At 38.7% G+C, this 13,692-nt stretch overlaps 1 protein-coding gene and 1 pseudogene across 2 annotated transcripts in view; both read left to right on the forward strand.

The window, feature by feature from the left end:
* The window catches only part of PTPRB (protein tyrosine phosphatase receptor type B), a 128,945-nt gene that overhangs the window by 79,984 nt on the left and 35,269 nt on the right, over window positions 1–13,692 (forward strand). For both annotated transcript variants that reach the window (XM_037848206.1, XM_037848207.1), the window contains 3 exons: window positions 4,332–4,610; window positions 5,137–5,286; window positions 7,777–8,020. In XM_037848206.1, coding sequence (XP_037704134.1) covers window positions 4,332–4,610; window positions 5,137–5,286; window positions 7,777–8,020 — 673 coding nt within the window. The remainder of the gene's footprint in view (window positions 1–4,331; window positions 4,611–5,136; window positions 5,287–7,776; window positions 8,021–13,692) is intronic.
* Window positions 10,885–11,852, forward strand: LOC119543396 (annotated as a pseudogene).

Here is a 13,692-nt window from a genome sequence, read left to right on the forward strand (position 1 = left end):
ATCCTTATCAAGTCTTTTGACTCCTTCTGGAGTGAAATAGAGTTGTCTAGACCTAGGCTTTCCAGTTCTACACCAGAGCTTGAAAACTCCTAGAAGTGCCTGGGGGAAGACCCCACCCCAGCACAGCCCCTTTGACCCCCCAGTACACACTTAAAACACCGGACCAGAGCCCCTTCAACTTTACATAATGGAGATCCAAGAGTTTTACTTAAAAAAATTATTATAACAGTTATAGATTTACAGAGAAATCATGCAGCAAGTACAGAACTCCCATATACCACCCTCTCACACATAGGTTTTCCTGTCATTAACATTTTGCATTCTTGTGGTTCCATTGTTATAACTGATGAAATAATATTATTATAACCATACTATTAACCATAGGTTACATTAGGGATCACACTTTTTGTTGTACAGTTCTTATAGGGTTTTTTTTCCTGATAATTTATATGCAACCTAAAATTTCCCATTTTATCCACTTTCAAATATACAATTCTGTGGTATTAATTACATTCACAAAGTTATGCCTCCATCAGCAGCATCCATTGCCAAAACTTTTCTGTCACCCCAAACAGAACTTCTGTACCAATTAAACATTATCTCCATACACCCCACCCCTCACCATGCTCCTGATAAAGTGTATTCTAGCTTCTGACTATGAATTTGCATATTCTGCACATTTCACGTAAATGAGATTACACCATATTTGTCTTTTTTTGTCTGGCTTATTTCACTCAACATGATGTCTTCAAGATTCATCCATATTGTGCATTCATCAGAATTTCTTTCTTTTTTTGGCCAAATAATATTACATTGTATGTGTATGCCACATTTTGTTTATTCATTCATCTGTTGGTAGACCCTTGGTTGCTTCTACCTCTTGGTAATTGTGCATAATGCAGCTATGAACATGAGTTTGAAAATATCTGTTTGAGCCCTTGCCTTCAATTCTTTGGGGTATATACTTAGAAGTGGGATTGCCAGGTCATATGATCATTCTATACTTAACTTTCTGAGGAATTCCCAAACTGTTTTCCACAGTGGCTGCACCATTTTACATTCCCACCAACAAAGTACAAGAGTGTCTGTTTCTCCACATCCTCTCCAACACTTGTTATTTTCTGCTTTTTTAATAATAGCCATCCTAGTAGATGTGAAATGGTATCTTACTGTGGCTTTGATTTGCATTTCCCTGATAGCTAATGACATTGAGCACCTTTTCATGTACTTACTGGCTATTCGTATATCTTCCTTAGAGAAATGTCTATTCAAGTCTTTTGCTCATTTATAAATTGGTTTATTTGTCTTTTTGCTGTTGAGTTGTAGGATTTCTTTGTATATTCTGGACATTAAACCCTTATCTGTTTATGGTTTCCAAATATTTTCTCCCATTCTGTAGTTTGTCTTTTTACTTCATTGATAAAGTCCTTTGATTCACAAATGTTTTTAATTTTGATGAAGTCCCATTTAACTATTTTTTCTTTTGTTGCTCTTGCTTTTGGTATAAAGTCTAAGAAACCATTGCCTAACTCAAGGTCCTGAAGACGCTTCCCTATGTTTTCTCCTAGGAGTTTTATAGTTCTGGCTCTTATATTTAGGTTTTTTGATCATTCTGAGTTAATTTTTGTTTGTGGTATGAGGTAGGTGCCCACTTTCATTATGCTGCTTATGGTTATACAGTTCTCCCAGCACCATTTGTTAAAGAGAATATTCTTTCACCATTGAGAAGATTTGGCATCCTTGTCAAAAATCAGTTGGCCATAGGTGTGAGAGTTTATTTCTGAGCTCTCAATTCGATGCCATTAGTCTATATGTCTGTCCTAGTGCCAGTACCATACTGTGTTGATTACTGTAGCTTTGTAATAACTTTTAAAATCAGGAAATGTGAGTCTTCCAACTTTGTTCTTCTTTTTCAAGATGGTTTTGGCTATACGGGGCACCTTATCCTTTCATATAAATTTGATGATTGACTTTCATTTCTGCAAAGAAGGTTGTTGGAATTTTGATCAGGATTGTATTGAATCTGTAAATCATTTTGGGTTGAATTGGTATCATAACAATATTTAGTCTTCCAGTTTATGAACATGGACTGTCCTTCCATTTATTTAGGTCTTCTTTAATTTCTTTCAGCAATTTTTATAATTTTCAGTATACAAGTCCTTTACATTCTTGGTTAGATTTATTCCTATATATTTGATTCTTTTAGTTCCTATTGTAAATGATTTTTTTCCTTGATTTCTTCTTCAGGTTTCTCATTACTAGTGTATAGAAACACCACTGATCTCTGCATGTTGATCTTGTACCCCACCACTTTGCTGAATTTGTTTATTAGCTCTACTAGTTTTGCTGTAGATTTTTCAGGATTTTCTATTTATGGGATCATGTCATCTGAAAATAGGGAAAGTTTTACTTCTTCCTTTCCAATTTGGATGCCTTTTATTTCTGTTCCTTGCCTCATTGCTCTGGCTAGAACTTCCAGTATAATGTTGAATAACAGTGGTGACAGTAGGCATCCTTATCTTATTCCTGATCTTAGAGGGAAAGCTTTCAGACTTTCACCATTAAGTAGGATGTTAGCTGTGGGTTTTTCATATATACCTTTTATCATGTTGAGGAAGGTGCCTTTTATTCCTAGCTTTTGAGTGTTTTTATCAAGAAGGGGTGTGGAATTTTGTCGTAAAACTTTCTGTGTCAGTTGAGATTATCATCTGGTTTTGTTCTCATATATTAATATGTTGTATTACATTAATGGATTTTCTTATGTTGAATCACCCTTTGATTCGTGGGATAAATCCCACTTGATCATGATGTATACTTTTTTAATGTGCTGTTGGATGTGGCTTGCTAATATTTTGTTGAGGATTTTTGCTTCTATATTCATGATGGATATTGGTCTGTGATTTTCTTTTCTTGTGATATCCTTATATGGCTTTAGTATTAGGGTGATGCTGGCTTCATAGAATGAATTCGAAGTATTCCTTCCTCTTCAATTTTTTGGAAGAGTTTGAGCAATATTGGTGGTAATGTTTCTTTGAACGCTTGATAAAATTCACCAGTGAAGCCATCTGACCCTGGGCTTTTCTTTCTTGAGAGGTTTTTGATGACTGATTCAATCTGTTTACTTGTTACTGCTCTGTTGAGATCTATTTCTTCTTGAATCAGTGTAGGTAGTCTGTCTGCTCCTAAGAATTTGTCAGATTCATCTAGTTATCTAATTTGCTAACATACAATTGTTCATTGTATTCTCTTATAATCCTTTTTATTTCTTTGAGTTTAGTAGTAATGCCCTCTGCTTTGATTTCTGATTTTAGTTCTCTGCTTCTTCTCTCTTTTTTTCTGTCATTCTGGCTAAAGGGAGAGTTTTTCTTTTTTAAAATAGTTAAGTTTCTAAAATTAAAATTCAAAACTACTGGTTTAAACAGTACAGTTTAGCTTCATAGCATATAACTAGAGATGGTGAGCCTGCAACTGTAATTGGTTGGGAAAGCCCTTGGAGTTTGGTTATTAAAGTGCACTATCAAAGTTAGAGGTGTTCTTTCAGAGTGAGTCTTTTGCTTATTGTTATGTCATTTCACAGCAACAAGATCAGCTATCATTTATTGAGTCCCTACTGTGTGCCTGTCACTCAGAAAGGAAATGAAACCAAATGATGATAATTATGGGGGATGACACAGCTTGGCATATGTGGAGAATCACAAGCAGGCTTGGGGTCTGGAGCAGGGCATGTGAGCAGAGAGGAGCAGGTGAAAAATAGAAGAGGGATACAGAAGTCAGGGCCTAGAGGGTAACAAGTCAGCAATGTCATTTCTTAATTTCTTCGATATAAGAGCTAGGATTTATGGAGCAATTTACCAGTTCCTGTTCCAGGTAGCTGTGCATGTTTCAATTCATTGAATCATCACAATAACCCTATTAAATAGGTACTATTAATTTCCCCATTTTACAGAGAGGGCACAGAGATGTTAAGTAACTTGCCCAAGAGTGCACAGGTGGTAAGTGGAATTTGAATCCCAGCAGATCTAGCTGCACTTTTAACCTCTGTGCTACTCTGCCCCAACTTCTGACTTCTGACACTTGATTCAGTGCACACAACTGAATTTGTTTTTTCCAGTTAGGTTGGCATCTGGTGATTTCCTAAAGGGACAGCTTTTAACTTTTAATGCAGTGCTTCTCAAAGTGGGGTCTGGCAGGCAGAAATTTCCTTGGAGATCCAAGAGCATTTTTCCTTAAAAAGTGATCCAAATAAAACTTCAGAATCATTTATTTAGAACTCAGAGCTTGTTGGACCCAAAGGAGCTGAAGAAAAAAAATGTATGTGTGTTTTTTTTTAGAGCCAGATAAGATACAAAACCTGCATTGCCGTCCTCAGAACTCAACCGCCATTGCCTGTTCCTGGATCCCACCTGATTCTGACTTTGATGGGTATAGCATTGAATGCCGGAAAATGGACACCCGAGAAGTTGAGTTTTCCAGAAAGCTGGAGAAAGAAAAATCTCTCCTCAACATCATGATGCTAGTGCCCCATAAGAGATACCTGGTGTCCATCAAGGTGCAGTCGGCAGGCATGACTAGTGAGGTGGTTGAAGACAGCACCATCACCATGATAGACCGTAAGTGTCCAGACGTCTACTCTGAGCCTCCTGTCACTGCAGTGGGAGGGCTTTGTGCCTTTCTCTATTGTTTCCATCATGCTGTCCACCTGCATTCAGTTTACATTCACAAGGGCATGTCCTGTTGTTATTTGGAGCAGAGGACCTAAAAGGCTCCTTGAAATGAAAACATTTCTCTTCATAAAGTACCCTGGCAACAAACAGGTTAAATGATCTTAAACTACCTGAATGAGTTATTATTTAAATACATCACTTTGCCTGATACACTTAGAGCTGTAATGGAGTTTAAAGCAATTTATTGCAAGAACTTCAGGAAATCCTGCTGAGGAGTTGTCTCCTTCATTAAGTTTAATGTGCCCCTGGTAAATCACTTCCCCTGAAGAGGAGGGTGTCTTGATTGCAAGCTTTTAACACACACTCTTTCTCTGATATAGGTGAGTGCAGACTCATGTTTCACCGATTGTTGTTGATGACATGAAAGCAGAGTTGTGACCCCTCTTGTTTCCTTCCTCACCCCGTTTTCCAGGCCCCCCTCCTCCACCTCCACATATTCGTGTGAATAAAAAGGATGTGCTGATTAGCAAATCTTCCATCAACTTTACTTTCAACTGCAGCTGGTTCAGCGATACCAATGGAGCTGTGAAATACTTCACGGTGGTGGTGCAAGAAGCTGATGGTAAGTTTTCATGAATTAACTCTGCTGTAAGACACAGGATTGCTTTCTCAAAGGTCACGGTGGGGGTGCTTTCTGTCACAAGTTTTTAAAAGTAAAAAACTTAATTTTTATATCATCCAGATCTAACTCTACTGGATGCAAGAACATGTGAAAATAAACTGCTCAAAGGCTGTTTCAACTATCACGTCTGTTATCTGCTGGGTTTAATTGTTAAATGGGAGAATACTAATAATAGTAACCACAAGAATAATCATCATTTATTGAGCCCTTACTTTGTGTCAGGCACCGTTTTCATTATTGATATGTATTTATTGACTCATCCAATCTTCGCAACAACCCCATGATGATGTTACTATTATTATCCCAATTTTCTGAATAACTTTATAAATAAGGAATCTGAAGCACGAAGAGATTTAGTAACTTGCCCAAAGTCACAGAGCTTGTAGTTGGAGGATTCTAAATGAGGCATACTGACTTGGAATATTGTGCTCTTACACCATGCCCAGATCACTCAAATCTTACACAATAAAATCAGTCTCATCACTGGAGTCTCCTGATTTGGTGCCTAGATGGAAGAAATACAAGCTGTTCACAACTCTTTTTTTCTGCCATTAAACAATATGCCACAACTCTCTTCACCCCTTCCTATCTCAAATGCCTCAACCAACCACACATACCAAACTACCCTCTAATTCACAAGAATATTCAAAAGTTTGAAAGCAGGAAAAGATGATCATGAAAAAGCATTCCTCTTTTCTCTACTGATTTTTGAATGGATTGTTTCATTTGTTAGTGTCCTAAATTATTCATTGTCTATCTGATTCCTACAGACTGAGAAAATACTAGGTAATAATGATAACAACATTCCATAGACCAACCCAGTATGCTTTTTAGCATTTGTCAAACCACCTGCAGGAGTATTATATTTGAGGGCACACATGTCCACAAATGTATTAGCCATTGAGGGCTCATGTATTTCTCCAAAAGAGACACTGGGTCTGGAATGGCATTGACATTTTATATTCCTTATAGAAATTCAAACACTTATTCAAAACATAAACTTCTTAAACATCCCTCACTATTTTGACCCCTTTGAGGGCAAGAAGTAAACTTCAAACCTGACAAATGCTGGAACAATGTCTAGGCTAAATAGTATTTTATTCTTGTATTTAGTATTTTAGTCTCGCTGAGTATCTAACAGTCTATGTGTTTTTACATTTTATTTAATTGTACTAAAGCTGATTATGCATAAACAATTAAATAATTTCCAGGGTCAGTGATGCATCCCAGATTTCCTCATGCCTCATAATTAGAGATGTATTGGTGAACTGTGGAAATACTTTAGATTTAATTAAGCTGCAATGGAGGTGTTGTTTTACTACATGAATGTAAGGCAGTGACCAGAAAAGGAAGTCACACCCTGGAAAGCAGCCTTGTGTTCTCCAGCTAGGTTTCAATTATTAGTGCCCATGGAGATGGGCTGTGCTCCCGTGTTGATCTAAGATAACAGTCCATCTCACACAAATGCTATTGATAGCATGCTCATCTATAGGTGAAATTCCTTTGCAACTACTGCTAACCAAAAGAATATTTCCAAGACCCACTCATTTTGAGCAAATCTTGTTCAACAAGAGTCCACAATGCTGTGAAGAACCCCCAAAGTAGGGAGTTCCTCACTCCTTGAAGTTCATTGTAAATGGTATCTGATCTCTACAATATTTATCTTCCTAATTATGCTTTCCTCCAGGCAGCAGCAAAACTAGCTTGCAGTGCCAAAACACACAGCGGGCCGGGTGGACAGGGGAAGAGTTCTGGGAAGTATTCCGAGTGATGGGCTAAATTCAAGCCAGGAGTAAACTGTACTCAAGATAACAGAGAGCTGTACATGGAGCGATTATCAGACCGGGCATGGCACGTGGAGCACGCCTTGTGGGACAGACCGCTCTGGCCTGGATCATTATTTCCCTTATCTTTTCCCTATTTCCCAGGTCATAGGGATTTCCTTATTAGCTCAGCTACAATGGTTATTGGCAAGAGAGAGAACTCACTGAGTGGGTTGACTGTCACTATGGGAAGTGTTCAACTTTCTAGAGTTTTGGGACACATTATCATTTATTTGATGCCGTGAGCTACCCCCTCTACCACACATTCCTTTTCTAGAAAGAGGATAGCATATGTGGGTATATGTGTGTGTGTATTCAAATGCATTTATTTATTTATTTTAGGAAATGTGAATTAAAACTAATTTCATTATGTAATTATTGCCACTGAATTGTATATTTAAAATGGTTAAAATGACAAAATTTTACATTATCTATATGTTACAACAATGAAAAAAAATTTAATTTCATTAGGAGAATTTCACGTCAGAACCTGTGCTCTGGGATGGTCAGAGATATTGACTGGTGAAGAAGTAGCCTTAGAAACCTCGTTAGAAATCACTAAAGTCACAAGAAAGTCAGCCCTCACCTGTGGGTTTTCTCCCTCCAGGCAGTGATGAGTTGAAGCCAGAACAACAGCATCCGCTGCCTTCCTACCTGGAATACAGGCACAATGCCTCCATTCGAATGTATCAGACCAACTATTTTGTAAGCAAGTGTGCGGAAAGTCCTGACAGCAACTCCAAGAGTTTTAACATTAAGCTTGGAGCAGAGATGGAGAGCCTGGGCGGAAAATGCGATCCCAATCAGCAAAAATTTTGTGATGGCCCACTGAAGCCGCGGACTGCCTACAGGTGAGATGAATTACCATCATTTCGCCAGAAGGGCCATGCTACATTGCTTGCACTCGGTTGTCTGAGCATGTGATGCACAGGAGCTCCTGTAGATTAATAACCTGTGTTACAAGAAAGCTCTGCATTTTACTGGGTAATTTATAAAAGTTGGGTTCCTGCCTCCATTGGCAGGTAATGTGTCGAAGAGGGCCTTCAGCACTTTGCAAAAGCTCCAATTCATTATGTGAAGAATTGAAGCTTCTTAATAGATTGTCCTTTTCACTACATCTTAAGATGAGTCAAATAAATTACTATGTTAACTGATGTGAGACTGTCCAAATAGAAAGGCCGAGTTTTTAGGAGACCCAATCAATATTATGTTTTCTCTTCCGCTTTTACTGAGGAATGCTAAGTAGCTACCTCTGTCCAGGACTCACCACAACTTGCTATTGCCTCCCCAGATGAGGTTGGCAAACTTAGCAAAGCTTATAAGAAGAGACCATATGAGTATATATCCTGCAGGAGATGAGATCTCTGACGCAGCAAATGAGAAACCTAAGAGAGATGAGGAAACAGGGATCTTTCAGCTCCTGTAAAAACCAAGAGATCTCTCAGTGCCTTCATTATTTGGGCTCAAAGTAACTTGAGCAAAAGTCTCCCAAAGGGTACTTCCGTTTTCAAGTTGGAAAGTTAAGACTGTTTTTGTTTACTGTTTGCTGCCATAACAGCTGCTGAGGTCCTAGGGAGAAAGTCTGGATTTGAGTTCTAGCTCTGCTACTTTTTAGCTGCATGACCTTTTAAACAGCATTTCCATTCTGTAAAACTCACTTTTCTCATCAGCAAAACATCACAGGGTTGTCCTAAGGAGAATGTATGTAATAGATCAAACCTGGTCTCAGCCCTGCTAGAGTAAGACTTCCCAGTGGCTTCCATTCCCTTACAGGAGCAAGTCCAGGGTGCACCCTCATGCTCTTGTCTGCTGCCTCTCCAGCCTTGTCTCTCACCATTTGCCCGTGTGTACCCTGTCCTTTTGTTATGCCTGATTCCTCCAAGTTCCCTTGACTATATGGGTTCTTTCGTATATCAGAGTCTTTGCACATTCTTTTCCCTCTATTAGGATGCTCTGTATTCCCTGTCTGGCTGGTGATTCCTTCTTACACTTCAAAAGTCAGCTCAACCTTCATCTAGCCCCACACCACACCTGCCAACCCCAGAGTTGGGTATTCCCTTAGCTCTGTTTCCAAAGCACCCAGTCGCTACACCCCTCTAATGCTGCATTTACCAGTGACTTTTAACCCTTTGTTTAGTTACCTGTCCCCTACACTAGACTGAGAGAGCACAAAGTCTAATAGAGGAGACAGATGTGTCAGTGGTTATAAAACAATATGGCAAGTACCTGGCAGAAAAAGAGGTGATCATTAAATGTTTTATGAACAAATAAGGGAAATGAGCCAAGATACTCTATGAAAAGTTACACATTCTTATTATAGATTAATCAACTCATGCCATACATATTTGTTTTCTGTAACACAGCTTTCTTCTATTTCTCCAATAAATGTTTGGTTCAGTCCTGTTAGAAGCATGCCAAGCAGATAACGCTGGGTAAGAAGAGGGGAAGCCTTTCAAGGCACCTGGGAGAACCACATGCTAAGTGGCCTCTTGGGTGGCGGCTGCTGAATGGCCCCATGCAGTCAGAATTCTCTCTGTCTCAAGATGATAATCACAGTGATTCTTACTGCTGCCAGGCAACATTTTTCCAAAGCGAACAGGGAGACAGGAAAGAGCATGGAAAAAGAAAATGAAGATTGAAAAGAAATGGGAAGTGCTAGCTTTAGCTGATATACAAGTTTATTATGTCAACGACTAATGTTTTCCCATTCATTGTTGGATTGCTGTTATCCATTTGTGTAATTAGAGCTGTTCCATATGGAAAGAGAAAGGGCAGATCACTATGGGTAAGAGGCAGTTTGGAGGTTAGGAAAGTGCTGATCTGCTTTTGTTTCTATTCTAAATAGAATAACGATATGACCATCGTCAGCCTTTCCTGGCCTCATGTTCCTCAAATTAAGGAAATTGAGCCACATGACTTCAAATTTTCTGCTATAGGTTTCTGATTCTGGGCATATATAAAGTTGAAATGATTACTACTAGATATCTGTTCATTAAAATAGCATTCATATGATGAGATTTATCATGCTTTTTATATATTTAATACATGTTTTATTGCCTTCTCTGTACTGTGAGAGACAGAAGGCATAAGAAAGGGTCCCTCCTTTGAGGAACTTGTAATGAGAGAAAAAGGACATGCGGCTAAAATATAAGCAGGTATGTTGAAGGAGTAAGAGGGGTACAGGTAAATAAATGTTGTGAGGGTTCAGTGACTTCTTAAGGAGGTATCGTTTTAGCTGTGCATTAAAAAGTAGGAAAGATATTTCAAAAAATGGAGATGAGGGCAGGAGGAGTTTTGAGGTAGAGGGGACAGTATGAGGCAAAGTGCAGAGGCAGAAACATACAAGCTGTATAGGGAAGATCAAATAGTACAGTTCAAAATGGGGTTTGTGAAAAGGGGTAGTGGGAAATACCAGGCTAGGAAGAGAGGATGGAACAGGATGGTTTATGGGTGCTAAGTGCTGGGCTAAGGCAGAGTTCCTGATGACCCACCAATTTTAGGCCCCACCTGTTCTAGGTCCTTATCTCCTTCCTGGGTTCCTAAAAGTCTTTATTTGTCTGGACCCATTTGAACTGTGCATGTGCACCTGTGAATCCCAGAATTTCAGAGCAGAACAGGTCGATGTCGTTAGATCCAATCCTTTTATTCTACAGATGAGGCAACTGAGACATAAAGAGCTTTAGGTACCACTCAACAAAGCAGAGTCTGAGAGTGAACTAGAATTCAGATCAGCAGGCTCCTAGACCAGGCTATTTTTACCATCCTCGCTTCATACTGTCCCCTACTTGAACCCGTGTACTCCAGGCCACCCATCTTCTTAAGCCCAAACACACAGCTTCCTCTAAATTTCGGAGTTCCTCATTTGCTGTTTAATACATGCTTTCTTGTGGTGACAGCTGCAGGGGTAGCTCTGGAGTCGCATTCCCAATTCTGTCCTCAGCCCCAGCCCCAGCCTCACCATGATGACACTTCCCAGCCACTGGTGCTTCTGGCCATGCTCCTGGCCAGGGCCTCGGGCTACTTTGTTAGCATCCACGCACATGCCTAGGAATGCTTCTTCGAGCTGGTCACCTCAGGCACCAAGATGGGCCTCATCTTTGAGGTGGCCAAGGCTACTTGGACATCGACATAAAGATTACGGGGCCTGACAGTAAAGGAATTTATAAAGGATACCAAGGGTCCAGTGGAAGATACACATTTGCTGCTAACATGGATGGAACATAGAAGTTTCGTTTTAGCAATAGGTTGTCCACCATGACGCCAAAGAAATTGATGTTCACCCTTGATGTTGGGGAGGTCCCAAAAGGACAAGACATGGAAACAGAAGCTCACCAGAACAAGCTAGAAGAAATGATCATTGAGCTAGCAATGGTGATGACAGCTATAAAGCATGAACAGCAGTATATGAGAGTTTGGGAGAGAAAACACAGAGTGATCAATGACAACACAAACAGCAGAGTGGTCCTTTGGTCCTTCTTTGAAGCTCTTGTTCTAGTTGCCATGACATTGGGACAGATCTACTACCTGAAGAGAGTTTTTGAAGTCCCAAGGGTTGTTTAAAAGCCTTTTTCTTTTATCTCACTGTTTACCAAACATCTTGGTCACAATAATGTCACTAGTTTCTCTGTTTTTATTTTCTGAACTGTATATTCACAACTTGTTTCTTTGTTATTAATAGTTATAAGGCGGAAATCTTTTTAGGAAAGTTATAATGAAAATTTGACATTTGATTGGCATTATTTCTTATTTGAATTCTGCTTCCATTATACAGTCCTTCCAGAACTCAGATACTGTAAATGAAATATAGTATAGTCCTTTCTATGTCTTCTTTTTCTTTTGTTTCTATAATAAAATGCAGTTTGTTCAAGAAATCAGCACAAGGGCTGATAGTACTCCACTAAAATGACACTGTTCTTTGGTTCCCTCTCCTGCAGTTCAAGTTGTTAGATTCATTTTGTTGAGTTCTTATGAGAAACAACTATTCTGCATCTGGACATTTTCTGCCCAGCCTAATGGCACAGCTCTCTGACTTTGGAGTAGGCTACCATGGCTGGGTACTTTCTTATTTTCTTTCTTGTTTTTGCTTTAAACATAAGACTTGCTGAAACATACATTCACCACCCCCGCTAAATTTTTTACATGGAACCTTAAGACTCAATTACCTCCACTAATGACGCAAGCAGCTCTTAACTATTTTTTTGGTTTCTGCCTAACTTTGTAAGAAGTGTCTATTAAAGCCAATTCTCTGGGTGTTTCAGCAAATGGTAACTCTTTTTCTTTTTGTGCTGGCATCTCCACTTTCTCCACTCTTGCCACTTAGGAGGTATGTATTCACGCAATTGGAAAAATCTGAATTTCAGATACCAAAGGGTTAAAGCCTCTTAGATTTCATTGCAGTGATATACAGCCACTATTTTATTTTTGATCAGTGGCAATTTGGGCCACTATTAAATTAGTGCACTGAACATCATTGTCAGTACTAAGGTTTTGTTTTTGTTTCTCTTGGGCCTTTCATTTTTGGCACATGTAAATTTTGTATAAAATGGAATGACTCTCTTGGTCTCTGATGATGGGTTTAAAATTAAAGGAGCATCTGATTTGGTGTGGGGATGATCCAGGATTATGTTGTGACTGGAGTATATTAGTTACTTGCACATTTTTTTTGGGGGGGGGGATCTTTGCAAGGGGAAACTACAAGTAATGAGTTTTATATAATTAATTTAAATTTGTTACTGGTTTTAATATTCAGGATAAACAATTTATTTTTAACTTGGGTGAAAATACTTGCAACAGTTTTTTGATAAGGTGATTTTGTTTCACAGTAGGACAACTGTCGCATGCCAATTATTTTTGTGTGTGTGAAAACACTTCAAAATTGAATTAATTAAAATATGTAAATATAAAATTGGTTGTTTATCTAATATGCCTCAAGTTCAGTAAAAAAAAAAACAATTCTTTTTAAAAACAAAACAAAAAAAAACAAAAAATATAGATATGCTTTCTTCTTTCACTATTTGCGTATTTTTCTATATTCTTTTTTTCAATTTTCAAGGGTAGTGATCATGTATCTGCTTGTAACTTCAGCAACTATGTATAAAGAAGGCCTTTAATAAATGTTTCTTAATGGTAACAATGACATTAAAATATTTTGAGGAAAAAAGTCTCTTTAGAAAATAAGTAGGGCCAACAAGGTGGGAAAATATGTAAGTTATTATAATATAGTAATATTGATATTTGAACCACTTGACTGCTCTAACAGGCACCTCCAAGTTACTGTCCCCACAACTGAACTTTGGATCTTCCCCAAACCCCCAACTTATTCCTCCACAGTCTTCCCTCATGTTAGTAAAATGGCGCCTCATTCTTCTAGTTCCCCAGGAATAACATGTGGTATCATTTTTTTTCATACTCCACATCCATCATCAAATATTTCAGCTCTTCCTTTGAAATATTGAACATGTCTCACCACCTTCGCCACCACTGTGTCCAGGCCACCATCCTCTCCCACCCTTCCAACTTGTCT

Source organism: Choloepus didactylus, chromosome 8, assembly GCF_015220235.1.
Source record: "Choloepus didactylus isolate mChoDid1 chromosome 8, mChoDid1.pri, whole genome shotgun sequence".
In the NCBI taxonomy this organism is placed as follows: Eukaryota; Metazoa; Chordata; class Mammalia; order Pilosa; family Megalonychidae; genus Choloepus; species Choloepus didactylus.